The 26,265-nt window shown below is 38.3% G+C and overlaps 2 protein-coding genes across 3 annotated transcripts in view; both read right to left on the reverse strand.

Moving 5' to 3' along the window:
• On the reverse strand, window positions 1-2,900 carry ovch1 (ovochymase 1). 2 transcript variants are annotated; one of them, XM_055191200.2, is made up of 13 exons: window positions 2,745-2,899; window positions 2,587-2,613; window positions 2,256-2,442; window positions 2,076-2,151; window positions 1,816-2,005; window positions 1,593-1,732; window positions 1,363-1,516; window positions 1,256-1,294; window positions 965-1,184; window positions 723-877; window positions 523-627; window positions 313-449; window positions 44-242 (listed from the first exon to the last, which is right to left on the reverse strand). In XM_055191200.2, exons 1-13 carry the CDS (start codon window positions 2,803-2,805, stop codon window positions 81-83), a joined length of 1,653 nt encoding a protein of 550 aa, XP_055047175.2. In that variant the 5' UTR covers window positions 2,806-2,899; the 3' UTR covers window positions 44-80. The 2 variants fall into 2 exon arrangements, with proteins under 2 accessions (XP_073728845.1, XP_055047175.2); XM_073872744.1 differs by lacking the exon at window positions 313-449 and having other exon boundaries at window positions 1-242; window positions 2,745-2,900.
• Window positions 2,901-3,700: 800 nt separating this feature from the next.
• tmtc1 (transmembrane O-mannosyltransferase targeting cadherins 1) overlaps window positions 3,701-26,265 on the reverse strand; it is a 41,651-nt gene continuing 19,086 nt past the window's right edge. The window contains exons 6-20 of the mRNA XM_055191194.2: window positions 25,834-25,937; window positions 25,534-25,612; window positions 25,338-25,448; window positions 21,287-21,408; window positions 18,731-18,898; window positions 18,070-18,183; window positions 14,287-14,430; window positions 12,607-12,715; window positions 12,149-12,251; window positions 11,691-11,826; window positions 11,442-11,586; window positions 10,541-10,678; window positions 10,050-10,172; window positions 9,067-9,144; window positions 3,701-4,863 (exon numbers count right to left, since the gene is read on the reverse strand). Of these exons, the coding sequence (XP_055047169.2) occupies window positions 4,741-4,863; window positions 9,067-9,144; window positions 10,050-10,172; window positions 10,541-10,678; window positions 11,442-11,586; window positions 11,691-11,826; window positions 12,149-12,251; window positions 12,607-12,715; window positions 14,287-14,430; window positions 18,070-18,183; window positions 18,731-18,898; window positions 21,287-21,408; window positions 25,338-25,448; window positions 25,534-25,612; window positions 25,834-25,937 (1,797 nt within the window). The 3' untranslated portion in view covers window positions 3,701-4,740. The remainder of the gene's footprint in view (window positions 4,864-9,066; window positions 9,145-10,049; window positions 10,173-10,540; window positions 10,679-11,441; window positions 11,587-11,690; window positions 11,827-12,148; window positions 12,252-12,606; window positions 12,716-14,286; window positions 14,431-18,069; window positions 18,184-18,730; window positions 18,899-21,286; window positions 21,409-25,337; window positions 25,449-25,533; window positions 25,613-25,833; window positions 25,938-26,265) is intronic.

Raw genomic sequence — 26,265 nt, forward strand, 5'->3', positions numbered from 1 at the left:
AACAGGGGCACACATTTAGATCAGTAATTGAGCGACACAAGGAGACTGTATACAATATTTAATATGCTTTATTACAGATTTTAGGAAGTTTTGACCCAAGTTTGTATCCATGAGTAGAATGCCGACACTCGGGTGAATACAGCTGGTTTCAGTGGTGCGCATCTCTTGCCTCCCCCTGCTTCCAGTCCAACAAGGTAGTAGAGACCATCTATCTGACACACAAGGGGTGCACCAGAGTCCCCCTGAAAAATTAAGAATTTGAATGCGTTTTATATCAAACACTAAGGTATTGAAATGACTAACACACTGTACCAAGCACGATGTGGATGCTGCTGCGTCTGCGCACAGAAGAAACGTCTTGCTGACAATTTCCCCCCAGCCAGCTTTGCAGTCTTTCTCAGAAAGTAATTTTACTTTGGCCATATGCAAAATATCAGGGTTCAGGTCCGCTAACATGAGAGAGGAATAACTATTACTGCTTCTGTATTTTTACAAACTTGATCAAAGTCAAAGTCAACTCACATGTAGTTTTACTCGGCCCCCAGCCTGTTGTCACACAAGAAGACCCGTCTTCGTGAACTATTTCGTCATCTTTTTCCAGTAGGCACACCGGGAATATCGTCGTTCCTAGATGTAGCACACATATCGGATCATGCTAGAATTTAAATTGTTGTGGAGACACTGAGAAAAACACAGATTTGGATGTTTGGCAGATTTTCCACCTATTCGAGCCGGGACAGTTAGACGGATCATGGAGAGGTCAGAGACAGGTGGGAAGCTGCCATCGTAAGCCAGACTCTGCACGCTTTTCACAGCTGATGTCTGGCCAGACATGAAGTTGAGATCATGAGCTCCCAAGAACACAACATCTCCAACCCTGAGAGACAAACACACAGAATATCAGTTTAGACACTGAAGATGATATACAAATTAAAAATGACCAAGGAATAGTATTGAAAATTACTTGGCAAAGCAGTGGCGAGGTGCCAGTACCCAATATGGGTGAACGAGGATGCCGCTACAGTAATGCGCATCATGACTTTGCAGGCTGACCTGCCAAGGCCAGGAGTGAGGACATGCCTCGCTTACATTGTCCACCTGAAATGTGCCATCCACAGAGGGCACTAACTGTGCCAAGCCACTGGGCAGTGGACAGGGGTCCACCTTGGCCTGCCCACACTGAGCTAAAAGCACAGCGTTAACACACACAGACATGGACAAAGACTTAAGACAATGGAAAGCAAGAGAGTCTTACCGGCTGAATCTATTCGTGATTCTTCTGCCATGAATTCCCCTTTAAGGATGACATTAGCGTTATAGAAGTCACTGACTCTTAAATTTAAAGTCAATTCAAATTCGTACCATGTATTGCAGAATCAATCCATTGTTTGTAATGAAAAAGTTTAGTGTAGACGCCTGGCTTTTTTGCCCGACCGCATCCGACCCCCCAGCTGACCCCCCCGAGGAGCTTATACCTATCGCCTGTGAAACAAGAAAGGGGACCACCGGAGTCCCCCTGAACAAAGATTTAGAGCACACGACTCAATCACACAGACCAACATTATTTTTTAATACCACCAGCAAATGTTTACCTGACAAGCATCCGTTCCACCAGCGTCCGCTCCTGCGCACATCATAAACTCGTGCATTTTGCCTTTGTAAAACTGGTTACATGTCTCTGGCTTAAAAACAGTTACATTGACCTCTTGAAGTCTGGAGGCACGAGGACCATCTACACAGTGAATGCGAAATAATCACCATCAAAAACTACAGGAACATAAAGTCATACAGTATAATGTAAAAAAAGCTGTTTACTTTCTCTAATGGCACCCCAGCCAGTGACGGTACACGTCTCCTGAGACAGCACGTCACTGTTCCAGATAGCAACAGGTCTCACACATTCATTAAACTGCAGTGGACTCTGAAGTTTCAGCAGGGCAACATCATTCTCATTTGTCTTCTGTTTGAAGTTCTCATGAGCGATGATTTTTTCCACCCCTACAGACTTTAAACAAAACATACACGTGACAGTTAAGCTAATATGTTAAATCCAGCCTCAGAAAGCAAACTCTTACTTGATGGCAGGATTCATTAGCATTCTCCAAATTGTGTCTTCCTACCACTGCGGTCCACAGCGATGGCTTTTTATAACTGGTGATGTCCAGGATGCAGTTAAATGTTACAAAATAAACCAGTTATGTCCTCTTCAATTTCAATGGTGCTCCTGTTATTGATAGACATATTTTTTGACTTACCGTCTGAAGCAGTGGCCAGCCGTGATGACCCACTGCAGATCAAGAATGGCCCCTCCACATGCCTGCATATCAGAGTAGTCCAGAGACACCTGCCATGGCCAGGAATGTGCCCACGCTTCCTGACCACCTATAATTCGATTCTCCTCATCATCTTCCGCAATCCTGAATTCACGTATACCAGCCATGTCTGTAAAACACAGCATAAACCATACAAGCCAGATTTAAGAGTGTAATCTTCTGATCCTCAAATTACATGACATCTTTTTTCAATGGATTAGGGTTAAAATAAAATGAGAACTGAAGGATTATGATAAATGCCATATTGTCTCACCGGAGCAGCCCTTGTCAAAAATGCAATCTGTGTCAGATGATAAGCTCACGTTAGCATTTGTTTCGGACATGGAAAGGTAAATCATGATTTAGGTCAACATATGATCAAGATCAGCACTAGATTATTATGTTTTAAAATGATAAATTGTTAGATCTCACCATGATCAGCATTACACAAAATCAGACAGAAGATTAAAAAGAATAAATATTTCATACACATGTTCACAAATGATTGTAGTTAAAAATGGAAGGAGAAATGATGCACTGCAGAGGGTTTCACAAAGCAGATATAAATCCCATGACACCTGTAAACCAATCAGAGAGTAATTAACCTGAGGGTAGCAATTTAGGTTTCAGCCACAAGAGGTCAGCCAAGACTGTGCTTAAAATGAGAAACCACAGCCCAGTGCATTCTTGTAACATTCTTTCCTGAAATAGCAGTACTTTCAGAAATGCCATTTATACATCCTCAATTAAAGCTATTGCTATTATGTTTTTTTATTTACAAAGTATCTCTCAAAATCTGAATGCATTCAAATTGGTTGTCAAACTGGTTTTGCATTGCTCATTGGGCTGAATGCATGTTGTGGCCTCAACCACCTTTAATATTCAATGATTCTGTATTATTAATTGCAATCATTTAACAGTGACATAGCTTATAAACATAGCTTAAAACGAGAAAGTGCTTTAAAGTCCATATGAATTACATTTTTGGCTTTTAGTATACGTTACCCTTAAGGATATCTATAAACTAGTGTGTGCCAAAACATTGACAAAATTCAGATGTCTTTATTTTTACCAATACTGATCAATGATTTTTATCATGCACTTGTCATCAGATTCAAGGCTCTATTTTAAAAGAGGTAGGAGTAATTTAATAGGTCTTACCCTAACTTTCTGTTTTATTGGAAATTACATCATGCATCAAACAAAACTGCACATTTTAAGCCACTTCAGAGGGTATTTAATTTTTTTTTAAAGCTAAATCTGTGTATTTGTGTAGGTATTGATGCAAATGTACCTATATGGATTCACAGAAGCACAGTTGCACTAAGTAAAAAAGCCAATTCATATTCAATAAGGCAGACACACACACACACAGAGAAAACCACAGATACTGGATGATATTTATTAAATAATGATACATTACTTCTCATTGGTTTCTTGGTATGACATGTTTAGCACGGCTGCTGAATTCAAGAAATGTTCTTGATGACTGTTTCTATGGCAACCAAATGTAAGTGCAAAGATTACGGCACAATCGAAAGTACCGCATGACAAATTTTGGCCACCAATAAAAACAGATTAAAATCCATTTAATGACGTGGTGACCCAGTTCAAGGATATGTTGTGATTTGAATATTAAGAGTCTTCAGTATTACAGCTTATATGAGGATTCTTGATATGTAATTCACTGCACAGGTCAATATGCCTTTAGGTCACAATACATTCAACAATAATAGCATGTATAACAAAAAAGATCAAATATTAACATGATAAAACACGTTTTCCTTCATTTAAATCACTCACAAAATGCTTGTAAGAACTGAAACAAGTGGATGCAAAATATAAGCAGACCACCCACAGAAGCATCAGTCATCTCTAACAGCTTTTAGAGTATTTGGTCTGAAATGCTTTCCGAGGCTTTGCAATCAGTGAAGCCGATCGAGCCTCGGCGGTCGAGCGGAACGGCTGCTTTGTCGAGAGCCAGCGGATCCCAAAAAAACCCTCTTCTGTTTTAACACTTGAAAGGTGCAGATTTAAAAAAGCCCCATTATCTAAAGTGGACCCTTCAATCTAGTCAAGTCATAGAGAGGCTCTCATCATCCAAACACTTCATAAAGAGTAAAAAGGCTTTGGGTACAACACACGTGGACACTGGTGCGGAGGACATGTGGGTCCGTGAGATAACTGCGGTGATGCGCTGAGGTCAGAGGTATCTGTGCGGTCCAGCCCTGGATGGAGAGGCTTAAAAACATCAGCCATTTGGATTGGTTAAATTCTTATAGAGTCTGGAGGGCTGGGAGCAGCCATTTATCATCTCCTGAGTCCTGAAAGCTGTAGTTTGCATGTCTTAGTTTGCCCCACGCCCACCCATCTCTCTTGGTCACTTTTCTTCTGTGATTTGGCCAATAGCTCAAGTCACGTCATTCCTTTAGGTCCCGTGTATTTTTTTCTCCAGTCTATCCAGCTTGGCCAGATTTTCCTTCAGCAGTTTTGAGTCGGGTGAGAGTAAAAGGGCTCTTTGGTAGTACATTCTTGCTGCAGCATAGTCTCCCTGAAAAAACAGGCATGCGAAAATAAAAGTTATACACAACCCTGCGTCAGAGTGCTCGGGTGAATCTCACACACAAGAAATATCTGGGTCATATTTTGCCCAAAAAAGCAAAGAATAACATTTTACGAATAACATTTAATAACATTTTGTTGCATTGTCATGATAATTTCACCTCATTACTGCTGCAATATAGGAAAAATAAATTCTCAATACTGCAATATTAAATATTCCTTCTGTTGATAATTTCTCTCAATTAAAATTACTTTAAAAACCACTGTGCTGTGCTATACTACACAACGCTATGCTGTATTATGCTATGCTATGCCACGCCACACTACACTTACTACACTGTACTACACTATAATGAGCTGTACTATACTATACTATGTTGTACTGTACTATTCTATAGTATGCTATGATGTACTACACTTAAGTATGCTATCCTATACTATACTATCCTAAACTATCGTGTACTATACTACACTATATTATGCTATGCAACAATATACTATGCTATGCTGTACTATACTATTCTATATTATGCTATGCTGTACTACACTAAAGTATGCTATCCTGTATTATACTATACTAAACTATTCTGTACTATACTACACTATACTATGCAATAATATACTATGCTATGCTGTACTACACTAAAGTATGCTATCCTGTACTATACTATGCTTTGCTGTACTGTACTATTATATAGTATAATATGCTGTGCTACACTAAAGGCTGCTATCCTTTACTATACTAAACTATTCTGTACTATACTACACTATACTATGCAATAATATGCTATGCTATGCTGTACTGTACCATTCGATATAGTATGCTATGCTGTACTACAGTAAAGTATGCTATTCTGAACTATACTATACCAAACTATTCTGTACTATACAGCACTATACTATGCACCAATATACTATTCTATGCTGTACTATACTATACTAAACTATTCTGTACTATACTACTATGCGACAATATACTATGCTATGCTGTACTGTACTGTACTATTCTATAGTATGCTATGCTGTACTACACTAAATTATGCTATCCTGTACTTTACTATGCTATGTTGTACTGTACTATTCTATATTATGCTATGCTGTACTACACTAAAGTATGCTATCCTGTATTATACTATACTAAACTTTTCTGTACTATACTACACTATAATATGCACCAATATACTATTCTAAGCTGTACAATACTATACTAAACTATTCTGTACTATACTACACTATACTATGCACCAATATACTATTTTATGCTGAACTATACTATACTAAACTAAACTATTCTGTACTATACTACACTATACTATGCACCAATATAGTATGCTATGCTGTACTGTACTATTCTATATTATGCTATGCTGTACTACACTAAAGTATGCTATCCTGTACTATACTATGCTATGCTGTACTGTACTATTATATAGTATAATATGCTGTGCTACACCAAAGTATGCTATCCTTTACTATACTAAACTATTCTGTACTATACTACACTATAATATGCACCAATATACTATTCTATGCTGTACTATACTATACTAAACTATTCTGTACTATACTACACTATACTATGCAATAATATACTATGCTATGCTGTACTGTACTATTCTATATAGTATGCTATGCTGTACTACGGTAAAGTATGCTATGCTGTACTATACTATACTATACAAAACTATTCTGTACTATACTACACTATAATATGCACCAATATACTATTCTATGCTGTGCTATACTATACTAAACTATTAGGGGTGGGACAAAAAAATCGATCCTTAGATGAATCGCGATTTGGACGTGGGCCGATTCTGAATCGATTCACAAATGTCAAGAATCGATTCTTAAACGTTAGTTTACAAAATACGTTATCAGAGGCAAAAGGCGGAACTCAAGTGGGGGAGCGGTGCTACACACAGACAACTTGAGAGAGCGCGCACTGCACGAGCGCATAGCGGAGCTTACAAGAGCAGAAGAGAAAGAAATAAAATCTAGAACAGCCCTGTTTGACTCATTCTAAACTGCAAGAAAACAAGAAACACTTTGGGATAGTCTTTCTCTGCCTTTTCTCTGTTCAGTGAGCGGCAGGGAGAAACAGCGCATGACTCTTCTGACTGTGCTTATAGCGTTTCCCTAAACCATCCGCTAACTGTTTAGATATAACATAAATATACTTCTGTAAAAATATGCACATAAGTTAGTTTGTTATTCAGTCGCTGGATGCGCTGCATTATATAAATACAGTAATACTGCCGATCACTGTGTATAATGATGATGCTAGACGCACATCAGTTCGTGGAAGTTAATGACGGTTAACACATAGAACTAATATGTCACGTTTAATTACTATTTTTACTGGTTTTAATGTCTTACAACAGAAACAGGACATATATGTATATAAGGATGACATTATTTATCCCTTAGCTGCATTAAAGTACAGTGTATGACAGTTCAGAGACAAGTAGCAAAAGCGCAAACATTAATCTGGCTTTGAGAGCAAACATGAGGTAATGACGTCACAGATATGCAAATTAGTATGTCAAGAATCGATTCTGAATCGAATCGGGACCCTAAGAATCGATTCTGGATCGATTCACGAGGGTCCAAGTGATTCCCACCCCTATAAACTATTCTGTACTATACTACTATGCAACAATATACTATGCTATGCTGTACTGTACTATTATATAGTATAATATGCTGTGCTACACCAAAGTATGCTATCCTTTACTATACAAAACTATTCTGTACTATACTACACTATTCTATGCACCAATATACTATTCTATGCTGTACTATACTATACTAAACTATTCTGTACTACACTACACTATACTATGCAATAATATACTATGCTATGCTGTACTGTACTATTCTATATAGTATGCTATGCTGTACTACGGTAAAGTATGCTATGCTGTACTGTACTATACTATACTATACAAAACTATTCTGTACTATACTACACTATAATATGCACCAATATACTATTCTATGCTGTGCTATACTATACTAAACTATTCTGTACTATACTACTATGCAACAATATACTATGCTATGCTGTACTGTACTATTCTATAGTATGCTATGCTGTACTACACTAAATTATGCTATCCTGTACTATAGTATGCTATGCTATGCTGTACTGTACTGTACTATTCTATATTATGCTATGCTGTACTACACTAAAGTATGCTATCCTGTATTATACTATACAAAACTATTCTGTACTATACTACACTATAATATGCACCAATAAACTATTCTATGCTGTGCTATACTATACTTAACTATTCTGTACTATACTACTATGCAACAATATACTATGCTATGCTGTACTGTACTATTCTATAGTATGCTATGCTGTACTACACTAAATTATGCTATCCTGTACTTTACTATGCTATGTTGTACTGTACTATTCTATATTATGCTATGCTGTACTACACTAAAGTATGGTATCCTGTATTATACTATACTAAACTATTCTGTACTATCCTACACTATACTATGCACCAATATACTATTCTATGCTGTACTATACTATGCTAAACTATTCTGTACTATACTACTATGCAACAATATACTATGCTATGCTGTACTGTACTATTCTATAGTATGCTATGCTGTACTACACTAAAGTATGCTATCCTGTACTATACTATACAAAACTATTCTGTACTACACTACACAATGATATGCACCAATATACTATTCTATGCTGTACTATACTATACTTAACTATTCTGTACTATACTACTATGCAACAATATACTATGCTATGCTGTACTGTACTATGATATAGTATATTATGCTGTGCTACACTAAAGTATGCTATCCTTTACTATACTATACTATTCTGTACTATACTACACTATACTATGCACCAATATACTATTCTATGCTGTACTATACTATTCTATAGTATGCTATGCTGTATAATACTAAACTATACTATGCTGTACTTTATGCTGTACTATACCACAGGGTAATATACTATCCTGCACTACACTACTATACTATATTGTATTATACTACACCAGATAATTTTACAGCATACTGTTATTTGGAAAATGTCTCAATGTGATTTAAAACCGTATTGTCCTAAAAGGCTGGATATATATATATACAGTATTATGAAATAACATGCCTTATATTTTTTGTGAAGACCTCTCATTCATCATACCTTGATATGTTGAATGCCGCCCATGTTCATCCAAGCTTGCGATTGGTCGGGTTTCAGCTCAACAGCAAGCTTGTAGCTCTGGAAACATAAGATCAATACATGACACACTGTGTACAAAATATGTAGCAGGTGATACATTCAACAGCACTTAACCTCTGGTGATCCATTTGGTAATTCATAACCTCTGGAGTGGTATTTAACAAACTCTACCAGCGGATAAGGTGTCAAACTACCGCAAAGAGGTTTTTGCACAGGGCTTTATAATCGTGCTTTGAATCACACCGCAGAATTCAGTACTTTTGCATTGTTGATCTGCAAACCCGAGACCAGGCTGTTCTCATTTCTCCTTTGGTGGTCAAAACAAAAGTAGGACTACAGCGAGAGACCTGGAACAAATCCAACCACAACAGCCCTCCTATTAACCAGAAAACCTTTTGAAATTTCTTTTTAAATGATGTAGGGATCACAGAGGTTAAGAACAGAAAACAAACGTTTCTTCCTACACAAGCTGAAGTCTAGACTGTTTATACTGTATGTGAAGATGAAAGTATCAGGTCAATAGAGGGGAACAGTGCAGAGAGAACTTAATTATGTAACATTTTATTTATCATCAACCCAGACTTTTGACAGTCAGCATTACTGTAGGTCTGGTCCACATGGCACGATGATTGACAGGTCAAATTTAGGTTCTCGATTATCTGTAACTAGTTCTGATCTCGAACATACTCTTGACTTCTCTTTGACTTCTCTTTCAAACACTCAGTGCATAATCCTCACAAACTGTCAAATCCAGTGATTTGTATTTCCTTGGAAAAGTTAAAGATGTAGCAGCTTTTAAATAATAAAAAGTTTTAAAATATGTGCAAAATTTGTGGCCTGTGGGTGGAACACAGCCATCTGAGGTTAAGGCTAAACGCACTAAACAAGAATGTAAAAAATGTTTCAAGACTCCTTTATCTGATAACTGTAAAAGGTAAATTCACCTGGAAGGCTTGGTCAAGATCATTCATCTCTCTGAGCTGGTTACCCATGGAGAAATGCAGCTCTGCCCGCACCGCAGCGTCTAACGGTTTATGCCGCAGGGCTTTTTTCAAAGCATCTAAAGCCTGAAACACACACACACATTTAAAACACAGTTTAATAGTACTGAACTTTTTCTGGGAATGTGCATTCGGAAATGTGATCCTGGGAGCATTTACATTTCTCTTTAAGGGAAAAAACTATTAAGTTAAAAAAAGAGTCCATGTGTAATAAAGAGAAATTATCTACAATTCATTCCAAGCTTCGTAAAAGCAGGCGCCTCACTGGGATTCAGTAATGTTTCCTTTGAACTGCCGACTACAGCAAAACTGCAAGATGGCAAAATGAATTTCTTACATGCATTGACTTACAGAGCTCTAAATGAATAAAAAGCGTGCGTTTTCCTATTCTGTAAGAAAAAAATTAAAAGGATTGTGCAAACGTGTACACACACCTCTGTGTGGTTGCCTTGTTTGCTGTAGATGGCGGACAGCAAGCGGTAACATTCAATGCAGTTGCTCGTCTTTGAAATAATGCCCATTGTCATTTTCTCTGCCTCTGTAGACCGACCCGCCATGGCTAAAACCTGCGCCTGCATAGATGACGAAACAAATGGGGATAAAATGAGTTAAAAACGACCCGCTTGTGTGATGTGGATCACTGTGAAGGGTCTGTGGAGACACAATTAAGCTGATGTTGCTCTCTAGATACACTGCAGGCAAAGCTTCCTTAAAGATGCTGAGCCAGTGATGTCAAATCTAATCACATCACAAACCAGATTTTTAAAGCATTTTTTATTTGTGTTTGTATCCCTGTTTTAGACAAAAAAGACACAGAACCGAGTGAAACTTAAAGTGAAGTGAAGTGCAATTTACTTTTTTTGAACCGCTGAACCTACAGACTCCATTTGAAGAAATTCAATTTGTCTTATTTCTCTGTGCATGCTGAATTCTGATTGGCCCTCCTTTTTTGTATTTATTTTGCCATCTATAGCTACCCCTACACGGTTTAGACACCCAACGTTATGTATTAATTTTCCTAGGGATGCCCCGATACAAAATGTATATTAGTGATATTCGATTACTTTGAATGACATCTATTGACAGATTCTGATAGTTTAGCTTTTTACTGCTGGTTTCAAATGATTACGTCACAAAATCCTAGAAGCGCAGAGCATACAAACTGTATTTCTGTTGCCATTGTCATCCATTTTAAGTCCCTGATGCGTTCTCTGCCCCTTTTGATTGCCAGGATATAATCTGCCCCAATAATAGGGTAAAAAATAGCTTTTATCTGTCAATACAGATTATAGGCTGATATATTGGTGCATCTCTAATATAAAAGGCACTTCTTACCAAAGCGAGCCAGATATCAGTACTGTCCGGCTGCAACGTGGCTGCTTCTTTGTACACCTCCAGGGCTTCGTCATATCTACCCGTGTTATAGTATAAAGCCCCAAGAGGGGTCAAGATATCCACTTTACGAACCACCTGCAGAGCCCTGTGTGGGATACACACCCATCCAAAATTTAGGTTGCTGTTCTATTCATTGTAAGCTGGCAACACTTTTCAAACGATATACTGTTTCATTAGATCTCATCTTACCTTTTGTACCACAGTTCCGCCTCTTTATTGTCATTGGAGGAGCGAAGAAGGCGGCCCAGGTTCACCATGGCAACATAGTGAGCCGGCTTAAGACGGACAGCTTCCTGGTAATGAAACGCTGCACGCTCCCCGTGACCTAAAAGTAAGCGAAGCGTGTAGTATGCAGGTGTATAAAAGTGGTTGTGGTTAGGTTGTACGTACTGTAAAAGAAAATGTATCATTTTTTAATCTTATACTAAGGTGTGCTATTACTTTTGGGCAAAAATCTCACAATGAAAAAAGAGCATGTAACACATCTATAATGGATCAGAATGCTAAGTCTTGTGGGCTCCTTACCACCAAGGATATCTTACATCTTAGCAACTGCACCCACCAATGACCTAGCAACCAGCCTGAACACCCTAGATAAGCAACCATCCTGGCTAAAAGATTAAAAAGAAGTGAAAGATGCCTCTCACCTGTGTCTACCAGGAACACACCATAGTTATTATGGAGGTCAGAACTCTCTGGACAGTTCTCAATACCCTTTGTGTAAATCTCATTTGCTTCTTTTGAACGTCCCTACACAAAAAAAATGAAGGAAAAATAAGTGCATACATAATTTTTAAGTAAGGAATAATTGACGACGAACCGTTAAATTATTCAAAAATAATGCACACCCATAATGGGGCACAATGCAAATAATTCAAAGGACCGGAGTCAATAATTCCTCTTATACAACAAACATCGCTCTGGTGCCTATTTTTAAGACATTTGACAGGTTATGTGTGCGTTTTACAGAAAAATAATCAACACCCATTGAACAGTTCTCAACCAATCAGAATAAAGCATTCAACAGACCCGTGGTATAAAAGGCATTAAAAGATGTTAATGTGTGTCATTCACTGTAACAGGAATAACAAAACCTGAAAGAGACCTGGTCAGCATACAAAGAGGCGAGGCTGGAGTACGCATCAGCGAAATGTGGACCAAACCGAATGGACTCCTGTAACATCCTCTCGGCCTCTTCCTCCTTCCCCTGTGATCTAGAAAACAACACAATTTACCATCATCATCCTCACATACTGGTTACAAACACACAGTGCTCCACAGTATTCTCTCATTTTCTTTCACTACTGTAATATTTAAACATAAATTAAAATATACGATTATTCTCAAAAAATTTATTGTGAATGAATTTAATTGTCCTACCCTACTGGCAAATTGTGTTTTTAAGCATACGTATCTCTGAGGGGCGGTTTCCTGGACAGGGTTTAGGTTAAAGGCGGAGTGCACAATGTTTGAAAGCCAATGTTGATATTTGAAATCACCCCTACACCAATAGAATATGGACCTTCTTTTAAAAGACCCGCCCCACACATACGCAACCCGGCAAGGATGTCGGTTAGTAGACACGCTCCTTAATGCTGATTGGCTATAAGTGTGTTTTGGTAGTCGGCCCGTCTCCTTTTCCAAAGCGTTTTTCAAACATTGTGCACTCCGCTTTAAATCCAGTACTACGCCTTATTAGTATTAGGTCATTTAAGACGTTTTTACAAACATACCTTACAAAAAACACTACAGGTGTGCATCTTAAGACAGAACAATGTCAACGAAATATGTTAAAATGAAACAGGACAAGGTTTTTAAATTAAACAGGGTTCCCACACCTTAGTTAACTTTAAATTCAAGGACCTTCTTTCAAGGACTTTCCGGGTTCAATACCCTCAAATTCAAGGACTAAATGTGGGGACACATTTCAAGTAAGAGCAAGGTTACATCGTGTTACCATTTAAGTTACATTGTTACTGTTCTCTTTCGAGGGAACTTGCGCTGCGTCACTGCGGTGACAGTTTGGGGACGCCTCCAGGGGTAAGTGTGTCTGAATGTGTATATCAAATTCAACCAATGGTGAGGCTTAATGACAAAGACAGGGTGACGCGGGAGCCAGGAAGTATATCACTATCTGAAATATTACCAAAGACGACGTTACAGGGACGCAAGAAGTATGGCGCAACATCTCGTTCCCTTCTCAGGGAACAACAGTTACATACGTAACCCGAGACGTTTTTATGTGTCAAACACAACTATGCAAAAAGCATTTTGGTATGAATCAACATTCACATTCAGAAGATATAAGCATTTAAAGTGAACAGTTTAGCACGTGTGCTTAAAAAGTCTAGAATTTTGATGATATTCTCCTACACTACACAGGGAATAATATGGATTTTTTTTCCAGAAAACTTCTTGCATAAAATAGATTCAAGCACTTTCAATGACCTGTATCTATGTATGTATATTTTCAAAAACTTCCCAGGGCCTTGAATTTTTTCCTTTCAAGGATTTCAAGGACTTCAAAAATGCATTTTAGTTTGGGACTAGGATAAGCCCTGTCCAGGAAAACACCCCTGAATGTTTTAACATTTATGCTTAATACCAAGCTTTCAAATGCAGTCGGGGAAGACAAATACAAAGAAAAAATGTAAATAGTTAAATGCAACTTGTCTTGAGGACATTTGAATATTTTCATGGGTTAACAAGAGGGAAATACAGACTAGAAAAATGATTTTGTTTGGTAGTGTGACAGCAAAATGGCAATACTGTGCCTATATATTACTTAAGGAGGTTTCCAAGGTTGAACAGAGCTCTGTTGTGTTGAGGGTTAATGTCCAGCGCTTTCCTGTAATAAATTTCAGCCTCCTCAGCCTGTTGAGTCAGAGTGCCGAGATTATTCAGAGCGCTGGCATGTCGTGGGTACAGACTACACAAAGAGAGAGAAAGAAAGACAAAGATAGAGATCATTTCAATCAATCAGTGTTCAGTTGTTTTGAACCTTTACGATGGTCAATTAACATTTTCCTTTTGACCTTTAAGAGAAAAGGATTGACCTAGGATTGTGTGTTGAATATGTAATACTGTGCTGTTAGCTTCTCTATAGGAATAAAAGACCCAAACAATCATGATGATTTACTGGACTCTAAAAAATGCTGTTTTTTTCAACCCAGTGTTGCGTCAAAAAATAACAAACCCAGCTGTTGGGTTAAATTAATCCAGAAAATATTTATATTGGACCTACAATGGGATAAATTGCCAGTCAGCTGGGAAAACAGATTAAAGGGCACCTATACTCTAAAAATGTCTGGGTTATTTTTGACCCATAATGGGTAAATATTGGACAGAACACACCGCTGGGTTTAAATTGACCCAATGCTGGGTTGTTTTAACCCAACTGTTGGGTTATGATACTCCATAGTTCCATAACAACAACCCAACATTGGGTTATTTTTAACCCAGCAGTGTGTTCTGTCCAATATTTACCCATTATGGGTCAAAAATAAGGCTACGTTTACATGGAAACGATCTGAAAAGAAAGAGCAAAAGTGGCGTTGCGTTATTACTTTTAATTCCATGTTTATACGAGGGTTTTGAGAGGGAAATCTGCATGCATATGGTGACCCAAAAGTGTGTGATATTCGATGTAGGTGGCAATGTGGCAATGTGGCAGCTAGGTGGCAATGTGAAGCACTGACACACAACACCACCAAGTGCGCGCCTGCGTACAACCTTTCTTCCTTGTTCTTCCAGGTCTTGTCCAAAGCCGTCTGGTTTGCCTCCGACAAATTGGTGCATCAACAATTTGATGAAGGTAATTAATGCACCTTCTCTGATCAGTAAGACTAGCTGTGAATATTTCGTACAACTCCTGGAAAGACTCTTGTATATTTATCAGAACTGTTATGGCAACTTGAAGGTCCGACGTATGGAAAAATCCGATATATTTGTTGTTATTTTCATGAACTGGCGTATGCCTGTGACGTAAACGCGTACGCAACGAGAGTCACCGTGAGCAGACTTTTGTGTTTTTACTCTTCAGACGAGAACGTGATGGTAGATTGTTTTCATGGATTAAAGTGAAAAAATTCTTCTGACTGAAATTTTTTTCAGGCCAAGTCATATTCCTTTAACTAAAACTTAATGTAGGCGAGACCAATAGCATTTTTAAGGGGAGATTTTTTTGCATATATAGCTGTAGTTTGCATGGCATTTAAGATGAAGGCGAAACAGCTAAATAACTCACTATATAAAAAGAAAACATGCATATCACCACCTTTAATGAATCTTTTATTAATGGTAAATGTATTTATTTTAGCATTTCCTAATAATCAAAGTTGAAACTGTTAACATTAGTGAATGCACCATGAACAACTGTCAATTACTGTAATGACATAAACAAGAATTAATTAATGCTTATATACTCTATATTTCTCATTGTTTGTTCATGTTATATAATGCATTTACTAATGTGAACAAATACAACTTTTTAATATTATATTATTCAGTACACATAAACAAATAATGTATGAATATAAACCCTGAACGAGTAAGTCGAGTTAAACTCGTGTACAATTCGCACGGGATGTCTGTAACCATAGTGACAGTTGTTAAAGGCGAAGTGCGCAATGTTTGAAAAACGCTTTGGAAAAGGAGACGGGCCGACTACCAAAACACAATTGTAGCCAATCAGCAGTAAGGGGCGTGTCTACTAACCGACATCCACCTAACCGCGGCTTGCGTGTTCAGCTCTGACACAGAAACAGCGGGTGCATTTAGCACTGTTGTTTGTGTTTGAATGGCTTAAAATCACTTGTTTACTGAAACTAAAACTGCAAGAACCGACAGGTGGATGACATCAAAGTGCCGGGAGAGCATTTCGGAAGCAGTCTCCTATTATGATTCCTCGTCAATCGCTCTGACGGGATTTGGATGTCATCTGCCTCTTGGTTCTTGTGGCACCACATTAAGTTTACCCACGAGTTTAACAAACCCGTTGTATCAGCAACAGGCCTGATGAGCATAGCAGTCAAAAACGGGACACGGGTGATCACGTACGTGAGAAATCATTTACCCCCAAAATACAGGCTGTTTGGTTTTCTTATCCCACGAACTGAAAGGCTTGCCAGTCTTCATCATTTCGCTAAGCCAAGTCAATCTCCATTGGTCTTTTAAGCCCGGGATACACTGCACGATTTTTGTCCTCTTATAAGATCATTACCTTATCACACTGACATGGATTGTTTAAACTCGGGTAGAACAGGCATGTAGACTGTACGATGATGACATGGAAGCTTCGGCGTCAGCGTCACACGTTGCGCAACGTCACCAGCATGCGCTCGTGGTAAACAAATTCCAGCGCACAGGTCGTAGCAGCAAACACACTGTGCGGTGATCATGCCGAATTTCTGACACTGTCAGAAAACTATCGTAGGCTATCTTTGGACCCAAGACCGGGAAAACGTCCGTCTTTGAACCTCTCTCATTGTACGACATAGGACCACCAATGGAAAGCCACGATCACAGAAATCCTGACGATAGTTTCACGATGGCAATCTTTCGTCATGGACAGCCAATAATCGTGCAGTGTATTCCGGGCTTTACACCTTTATCAATCGCCAAAACATCGGAGCCTTTCTGCATTATAAGTTTGTCCATGCTAGCTGAAATAAAGTTTTACCTCAGCTTAACGTGATACGGCCACAAAACCCGGAGGGGATCCGGTCGGTGCGTAGTGATTACACTTAAAGTGTAGAGAGGAACGTGATTTGGCTCCCCCCCAGGCTTTGATCACATCCAACTTAAAAAAGGTGAATACATGTCGGTTTTATGAAAAGTGACTTTAATAATTTTGCAATTGACGAAAATCCGTCTAGCGACGGAAAACTTAATCCATGTGTTTTTAATATTTCCGCTCTGGAGGGTGGTTTCACTTTTTTGCGTTTTAAGCCCCAAAAACGGCATCACCATGTAAACGAAAGGCACATATTTTTATGTTTTCACTATTGAGCGTTCTCGTGTAAACAGGCCTTAAGAGTGTAACATGGCCCTTGTAATATAAGTCTCAAGCGTGTCTGTGTAGTTTCAGCTCAAAATACCCCACAGATCATTTATTATAGCATGTCCAAATTTGGGTGGGAGCAAAACCGTGCTGTTTTGTGTCTGTACCTTTAAATGCAAATGAGCTGCAGCTCCTTACTTCCTTAAGAACAGACAGTAAGTGCTTTCGGTTAAAATAGATCTGATTAATACAGTCTGAGACAATAGTATCTAGTGGACAGAGTACCACTCGCTGAGGGGGAAACTATGGTAATGCAGGATTGTAAGTGGGCGGGGCTTTATCAATGTGACCTCACATTGATAAAAGAATCAAAACAGCATCTCTAATGAGACTGTTTTGGTTTAATAAATATGAAACAATAAGGAGCGGGTGGATTTTTTTCATTGTAGTGTGGTTGTGTTCACACATTTATGTCGAAACACCTTGTAAAACTGGATTTTGCATAATAGGTGCCCTTTAAGGGTTAAGCACTCTCACCCTCAAATACACACACACACACACACATACCTGAGGGCGGTTTTATAGTGGTAAATGGCTTCTTGGTTTCTCCCTCTGTCCTTTAGGAAGTTGGCATAGTTGTAATGAACTTTAGCATTGTGAGGTAACGTCTGAATGCCAGACCTGAGGGTAGGTGGAAAGGATATTGTTCAAAACAGTGAGGCCACAGAGAGGAACCCTGAACCACACAAACAACTCCTAAATCATAATCATGTGTTCCCAAAGAAGAAAGTCTAAAAACACAATCTGCAACTAATGCAAAATTCATTCCAAAAACTCACGGAGACAAAAACTTAACATTGAAATTAAAACCAACACTGTAGCATTACACAATATACATAATGACATACTGCATTAAAGAAAGAGTTCACCTAAAAATGACATTCGGTCATCATTTGAGCGGATTGGGTGGATGGAAAGACTTTCAATGCATAACAATGACTTACTTTTATGTCTTTTCTTTTCAGTAGAAAAAAGCACACATTTCGTTGTATAAATTGCACTTTTAAAATGCTTTTTGGAGCTTGACACTATAAATCACGATCCACTTTTATAGTAGGCTATGTAGGTTTCATAAAAGACATCCTGGAACAAACACTTCCTGAATGAACTCTTTATTTAAGCCAAAGTATCTTGGCAATGAAACATAAACACACACACACACACAGACCTGAACAAGGCTTCTCTGGAGAGCCAGATCTCATTCTGTTGGACGGTCTTCCAGGAGAAGAGAAGAAGAACAACCAGCATGGACACAGTAAGCGCGGCTGCACCCCATCGACTGACCACTGAATACAATCTGTTCAACCCATGGACCACCAGAACACAGTAGCCCATACTGCAGACACAGAAACAAGGTTTTATTATCAGAAATCTAATATGAGGAACACTAATAAGACACTTTCTGAACAGTCCTCTGTGCAGATCATATAACACAGACATCATTATCAAAGCACAAACAGTACATTTTAAGACTGCTAATGCACTCCTGTTTTCAAACATCTAAAGGACTCATTTAAACATGGAAAGAGGGTCATAACCAGACGTAAGAGCTTATATTAAACGCTCATTAGGCTTTACACACAGATATGAACTGTTTCTCAATGGCAGGCTGACGAATCTTAAAATAGACACATATTTGATAATCGCGAGGAGGACAAAACGTCCTTCATTTATTTAGCCACAGGAAACAGGCTCATCTATACTTTACCACACACTGTTTATCAGTAGACGCTGGCTCAAGTCAAACACAATCACATCTCCCACACAGAAGGTGTGGAAAAACAAAACGTATTCCCTGGTAGTGCGTTACATGCCATGCCAGAAAGCCTTTGGGCTTTAATTTGGATTCTGCTCTTATCTCCTTTACATTTCCAGTCTATTCCCTCTGCTTCAGGAAACACATAGTGTATCTCACTTTCTCATTTAACACTCATTCTTCACAAACAGAATATATGAAGACTCATGTGGTGGTTTCACGCACACTTTTACTGCTTCCCATACTTCTGAATCTTGCAGTGCATTCGCATTTTGGATTTGGTTGGATAAGTAGCCAGTGCAAATCATGTTGCCTTGGTGTTGCAATGCGGTTGCGAGGGATTTTAAGTGGTTTCAGCCTGTTGCAATATGATAGGGGCTCAAGTCTGTATAATAATCCTTGGATATTGCTTGAATCTGTCCTTCAAATGTAAGTTATGGGATTTGATTAAACCCCTAGGCGAAAACAACCATCACCTCTTTCTTGCGACATCAGGTCTGTAGCACATATCATACAGGGAACGTTACAAACCTCTGTTAAAAAGATTTTATAATTTCTACTAAAATAGTAAATCTAGCAAAATCTGTCATATTTTACTCTAAAATAATTTTAAATATAAAAAAATGAAGTCTGTTAATAGGCAGAATGTATTGAATCATTATCATTACTGTTATGCAAATATGTAATGTAAAAATAATGCTATATGAACTGTAAAACATCATACTAGCTAGCTAGTATTTGTTGTACTCTCTTAAAACTATCATGAAAATATCTGCATTATGCATTATGCTGTATACTTATTTGACCGCAGAATAAAATATGACTTGGGTCTAATAGTTAAAGGGGCCATGGCATGAAAATCTGAAATTTTTCCATGTTTAAGTGCTATGATTGGGTCCCCAGTACTTCTATCAACCTAGAAAATGTGAAAAAAAATCAACACAGTAACTTAGTTTTGGTAAACCATTCTACAAGCACATGAAAAAATAGGTAGTTGAAATTTGGCCCTCCTTATGATGTCATAAGGAGCTCTTATTATAATAATACCACCCCTTTAATCTGCACTATCCAATCACAGCACTGACATTTAGTGCAGAAAAAAGCACAATTGAGTTTTAATAACAACAAACCACCATCATCAGTGTTTGCATTTCATCAGCTCATTTGCATTTTAAAGGACACACCCAAAAAGTCTTGTGCCATGGCCTCTTTAACATTATGTTTTCTTTATCTGCTCTATAAACACCAAGAATATGAACCAGAGACCAAGAGTTTGTCTCACATTCCTCTCATAGCTGTGTTAAATGTGTGTGTGTGTGTGTGTGTGTGTGTGTGTGTGTGTGTGTGCATGTGTGTGTTTTGGCCTCTCGGTCGCAGTGCAGTCATAATTTCATAACTGTTGCTGTTAGTGCTGAAACAGTGCCGTTCATACACCCAGCATGCATCGAGAGAGGATGCCTAATGTTTAGGCATATCCAAACACAGGCCATTAAAATTCATTAAGCAGAAACCGCTCATTACTCTTAACCCAGAGTACTCGGGAATGCCATGCGTGTTTACATTCAAGTCTGTGAGCGTGTTTGTCGGGTCACCGCTACACTCAAGCTAATGAGATAATTTTTTTAAACAACCTCTATTAAATAGCATGCCTCATTGTTCAAATTATGGTTTAATCTCCAAATTTGAACACACTCAACATGAAAACATGCACGCGGGCACACACACACACACACACACACACACACACACACACACACACACACGCACACATGAGAAACTGGAGGTAATGTGTCTTGCAGATCACCTCAATTGAGACTCGAACCGGCAACTCTCAGGTTACAAGCCCGACCCTCTAACCACTAGGCTACGACTGCCCCACCATAAAGGAAAACCATTATCAACTGTCTGTTATCCTCACACAGGGATAATAAATAAGGAGGGAGTAGGCGCATACTGATACGCACAAACCTGGGCATGTAGAGAACTCTTTCCGCCACCACAAATCCCACACGGAAGAACAGATTACTGGCTGGGATGAAGGGAAAGACCAGGAACAGGACGCCCACTAATACCTCCTTCCCTTCCATCTTCTATACAAAGAGACAAAGCAGAATGATGATGAGAGAGATGCAGACAGACAGAGACAGTAGAGCTGAATTTAAAGTCTTTAAATTGAATCTATCGTTTATTGTCGAAATCAAAATGTGACCCGACTCCCGTAATCTAATTTTAAAATGTTTGATTTCAATCATTGATTTAATCTTTGACACGACCTTACTCTGTAAATATTACAGATATCAAGGTTTTTATGTAGAAAACAATAAATCACAATAAATACTTTAGCTGGATATTCACAAACTGGGTAACAAATTTCCCCAACATTTCTACAAGCCTACAGTTCTTCCTTATCTACTCTAGCATTGTAAAAGTCTGTATGGTTACAAAATGAGGCGTTGTTGTGATTTTATTAATGCGTAAGATCATTAAATATGACAGCTGAAGAATGGAGAGTCAATACAGATATGAAACAGATATGCGAGACGAGGGATAAATGAAACCGCAACTGTATCGTGAATAGTCTGATGTGCTGATAAAAAAATAAACAGACAATAATATCGAAAGTGGTCTCGTCTTGAAAATCCCATACACGCAGACGGGATATAAATGTTTTAATATTGATTTCTTCCCAGCAGTGCATTAGAAACATTAATTAACTTTGAATTTAAAACACATGGGCAGATATTATGACTCCTGATGCATTCAATGAGAAACACACACATAAAAATAGATTAATAAAAGCGAGATAACATTTTGTATAGATGTGCGTCTCGTGAGATATTAAGTCTAGTAAACATCTTGAAAATTCATTAAGGTGAATCGCTGACACTCTTAACAAAGGCTTCAGCGCATAAGTATTATTTATATAAGCATTACTACTGTGTGAACATTAAACAGGCACGTTTATTTTGCTGCTCCCTAAGACAATAATATGTTATAAGGGTTATGTTATGGTTGGCCTACACTGGCAGAGATATTAATCTCTAAACCTGGGTGGTCATTTGTTTGGACCCTTTTTTTATTTTATACAAACAAGAATGGAAAGTAATGTAAACACAAAGTGTTAAGAGAAGCTGTCAAACAATATTCACTAACCCAGAGCTTGAGTTATTCTGGGAAATGTGTATAATAATGGCTTTGGCATTATGTTTTATGCTATTCGCCATCTGTCGCATGGCAGCACAACCAGAGGTCATCGGCTGCGTGATCCAAAATATCGCCAGGACAAACACCATTCAGTGGCACTCACCCCTTTCATTTCTTCCACACTACTCATCTGATTGAACAAAAGATACTGCAATGCTGTAGACACAGTCCTCGATAAAAAAAATCAACCGTGGCTGTGATTTTTAAGACAAATTCTGACCATTTCTGTGAAAAGTGTTTAGTACACTGTGTGTCCCCCTTGACAACATGCACTGAATGTCTTAGAAATATTACAAATTCCTAAATATTTTCTATTCTCCAGTCCTTAAACTGTTTATTTCCAAGTCTTGGATTTTCCCTCTGGGGCCTCAGAAATTTGGACCTTGCGGATTTGAGCACTCCTATTATTATGAATAAAGGGACAATGCAACACTCAAAATGGACCTAGAGAGGGAATTTGTTTGCACCCCGCTTTACACAGATGACAGGAAGGTCAGTTCAATTGTGCACTATTGATGGATATGAAATCTGTAATCTGTTATCGCTATAAACAGTCATCCAACAGAGTATTTGCACACGTACCGACTCAATCAGTTAAAGATGCAGGCACTTTACTGACACTGGCTTGTCAGATTGTGGCAGACATACGAATTATTCAGATGATCAGATACAAAGATATTCTCTCTTTCTCTCATTTTTCTTCTTTCTTGCATTCTCTGGGGTGAGTTAAATCAGCCACAGACACACTGCTTTGTGCTTCAAGGACGTGAATGAAGAAACACACACAAGTTTTTAAAAGATCCCTGGAGGATTTCACCCCCACACCAGCAAACCACTAAAAGAGGATTCTGGGAACCGTCAAACACTGACTGATATGCCATTGTAGCGCCTCAGATGTTTTATGGGAACGTTGGACAATGTGCAGGAATGTTATATTGTTAACAGGGTATTTAATGGTAAGAATTGTTATCACCATTTGTAAATGGTCTATGATCTTAAAAAATTAAGTCGTATCTTAAAGAATTACTATCAGAATACAATCCATTCTGGCCAATTAATTATCCCTAGAATATCAAAAGAGTCTAAAGGTGCTCGATCCGTTTCATTTCTAGCCCCTAAGCTCTGGAATGATTTACCAAATAATGTTCGAGAAGATCACTTTAAGTCTAAACTTAAGACATTCTACTTTAACAAAGCATTCACATAAAATGTCAAGTAAATGTACCTATCCCGCAATAGTTAGTTTGTCCAGAACAAAGCATTCACATAACTCATCTGGGTAATATACTTATGCCGCAATAGCTAGCCTGTCTTTAAACCACAATACTGTATGACACTTGCATTACATGCGAACGGCCCTACGCTAATAGGATTTTGTGTCTCTCTCCCTGTCTCGTCCCCGACCCCGAGGAGAATGAGACAAACAGACCCAGTTCCTGCTGCTTTGAAGCCGAGACCTGACCAACAACCACCGGCTGAACCAGTTTAATCCGTTTACCTGTTTCATATCCCTATCATGTTTATTTATATAAATACTGTATATATGTATCTCTCTCAAGGGTTTTTCTCCTCCTAGGAGTTTTCCCACAGGGTTTTCTCCTAGGTTTTTTTCATCCCCTGAGAGTCAGCCAACATTGGCTTAACTTAGCACTTTACTGTATACGTTACATTATTACTACGCTCACATGTACGGTTTATTCTTAGCCGCTGTATTCTGCTTCTTATGTTATCTATTGATTTTTCTGTGTTTTTCCCACATCTATTCATGTAAAGCTGCTTTAAAACAAATAACAATTGTGAAAAGCGATTTATAAATAAAATTAAATGTAAAATTTTTCATTGAATATGAGCAATAGAGTCAGGTAACACTTGCCTTTCTATCCATGAGTTGAATCTGAATTAAAATCAATTAAAACCCACAGCATGTTAAAATGACATTTGGATATTGCATTTGAGCAATTCTATGTTATTCTTACCATAAAATAAGTTTTAACTAAATATTTTTTTACCATACTGATATCTCAGATATCAATATTTGTTGGCCACATTCAAAACACATGTTGTTTCACTTATCTAAAACAGAAAACAGATGCATAGACTGATATTTTTCTGATGTCTAAACTCTATCATTAGAGATTTACGAAAACAAGCAGATGGTTCAATATATAGGTAATGAAAACATTATTTAATTAATTACAGTTTAATTTTTGACTGCAAATGTCACATCCATAATGCTGCAATTGCTCTTTTCAAACAAGCATTATCATCTAAATTTGTAAAAAATTATAACATGATTATGGGTACATCAGTTATATGAAATTCTACTTCAAATTCACAACCCACACAGAAATCTGAAACACTGAAATACAACACATATTTATATAAGGAAATGTCTCATATTTGTGTATGGGAGTACAGTATTTTTGCATCCTGCTTTTGAAAGTCAAATTCAAAGCCATTCTCGGTCTAACACTGCAGCAGGCACATCTGCTTCACAAAATTGCAAGATCGAGACAAACGGAGCAGAAATAACACCCTGATGAACTGAAAAATGTTGTCGGGCTCAATGTGTAACCTGCGTGAGGAATGTGTGCGTTAGCTCACGGCAAACATCTGCATCATGCCAACTGCACACTTATTCACACAAGCGCTTCCAGTTTTCACAGGGTGCTATGGCGATGTTTAGCCAAGATCTGGCTTTGGAGCGCACAGTAGGAAAGCGGATAGAGCAGCGGGGTGTGACGTGTGCTTTTATCTCAATAAAACAATGAAAGGTATGTGTGTGCCTGTTATGACAGAATGAGTGTGTGCTTACCTGCAGATGTGTAACACAGGTCACGCTCAACGCCAGCATGACCAGAGCCAGAAGCAATGATGCAATATTACGTCCATCCCACAGAGATTCTACTAAAGGTATACTTCCCACCTGTAATTCGCAACACACATCAAACGCTGTGATCGCTGCATGGATTTGTGTGGCTATGTGTGCACTTTAATGTGATGCAATTTACCTGCCAGTCATAGCAAAGCACTATGGGTGCCAGTAAGAGCCAGGCGTTGAAGGTGAGAAGATAGCAATACGTGAGAAACCTGAAAAGACACAGAAAGGCCATGCTATGTAATATTAATACGAATATTAGATATTTGTATGCTTGGGATTGAGGCTTTACTGCTTTTGTGTGCATATGAAATTCCTCAACGTTATCAAAGCTGTTATAGTCTATATATAATCTTCAATAGGTGAAAACATATTCATCTGTATTATTATAAAGATGAGAAATAATTAAAATATAAATAATAGCTAGACTGACCTTGTGAGCAGGTGCGGAGAGAAAGATGCTGGATTGTCTTGCTCTGAAAACAGTGGCATAGAGCCGCCCATCAACCATAAGCGAACAGACATGATGACTATGACCTACAGGACATACAGTCAAATACCTTGTGAATTTATAGCAGATGAGGTCATTGCAGCCTAATAGAAATGGGACTAGGCTGCTAACCAAAAGGTTCTGGGTTCAATCAGAAGTAAAAGCCATTTCATTATCTCTCAAAGCCACACTGCACATGAGATAAAGGGCTCGTGGGACTGTTCTTTTAAAGATGTGTTTTGTCTTGCTTTAACCCAGACGCACATTTAAAAAGTTCAATATGTGATCAAATCCTACAGATTTTGGTCAGAGGAACTTTTGGGCCAAAATCGTAGAACGCGCACTTGGATTTGAAAAGTAATCATTTACCCTTGA

This window comes from Misgurnus anguillicaudatus, chromosome 1 (assembly GCF_027580225.2).
Source record: "Misgurnus anguillicaudatus chromosome 1, ASM2758022v2, whole genome shotgun sequence".
Classification (NCBI taxonomy): Eukaryota; Metazoa; Chordata; class Actinopteri; order Cypriniformes; family Cobitidae; genus Misgurnus; species Misgurnus anguillicaudatus.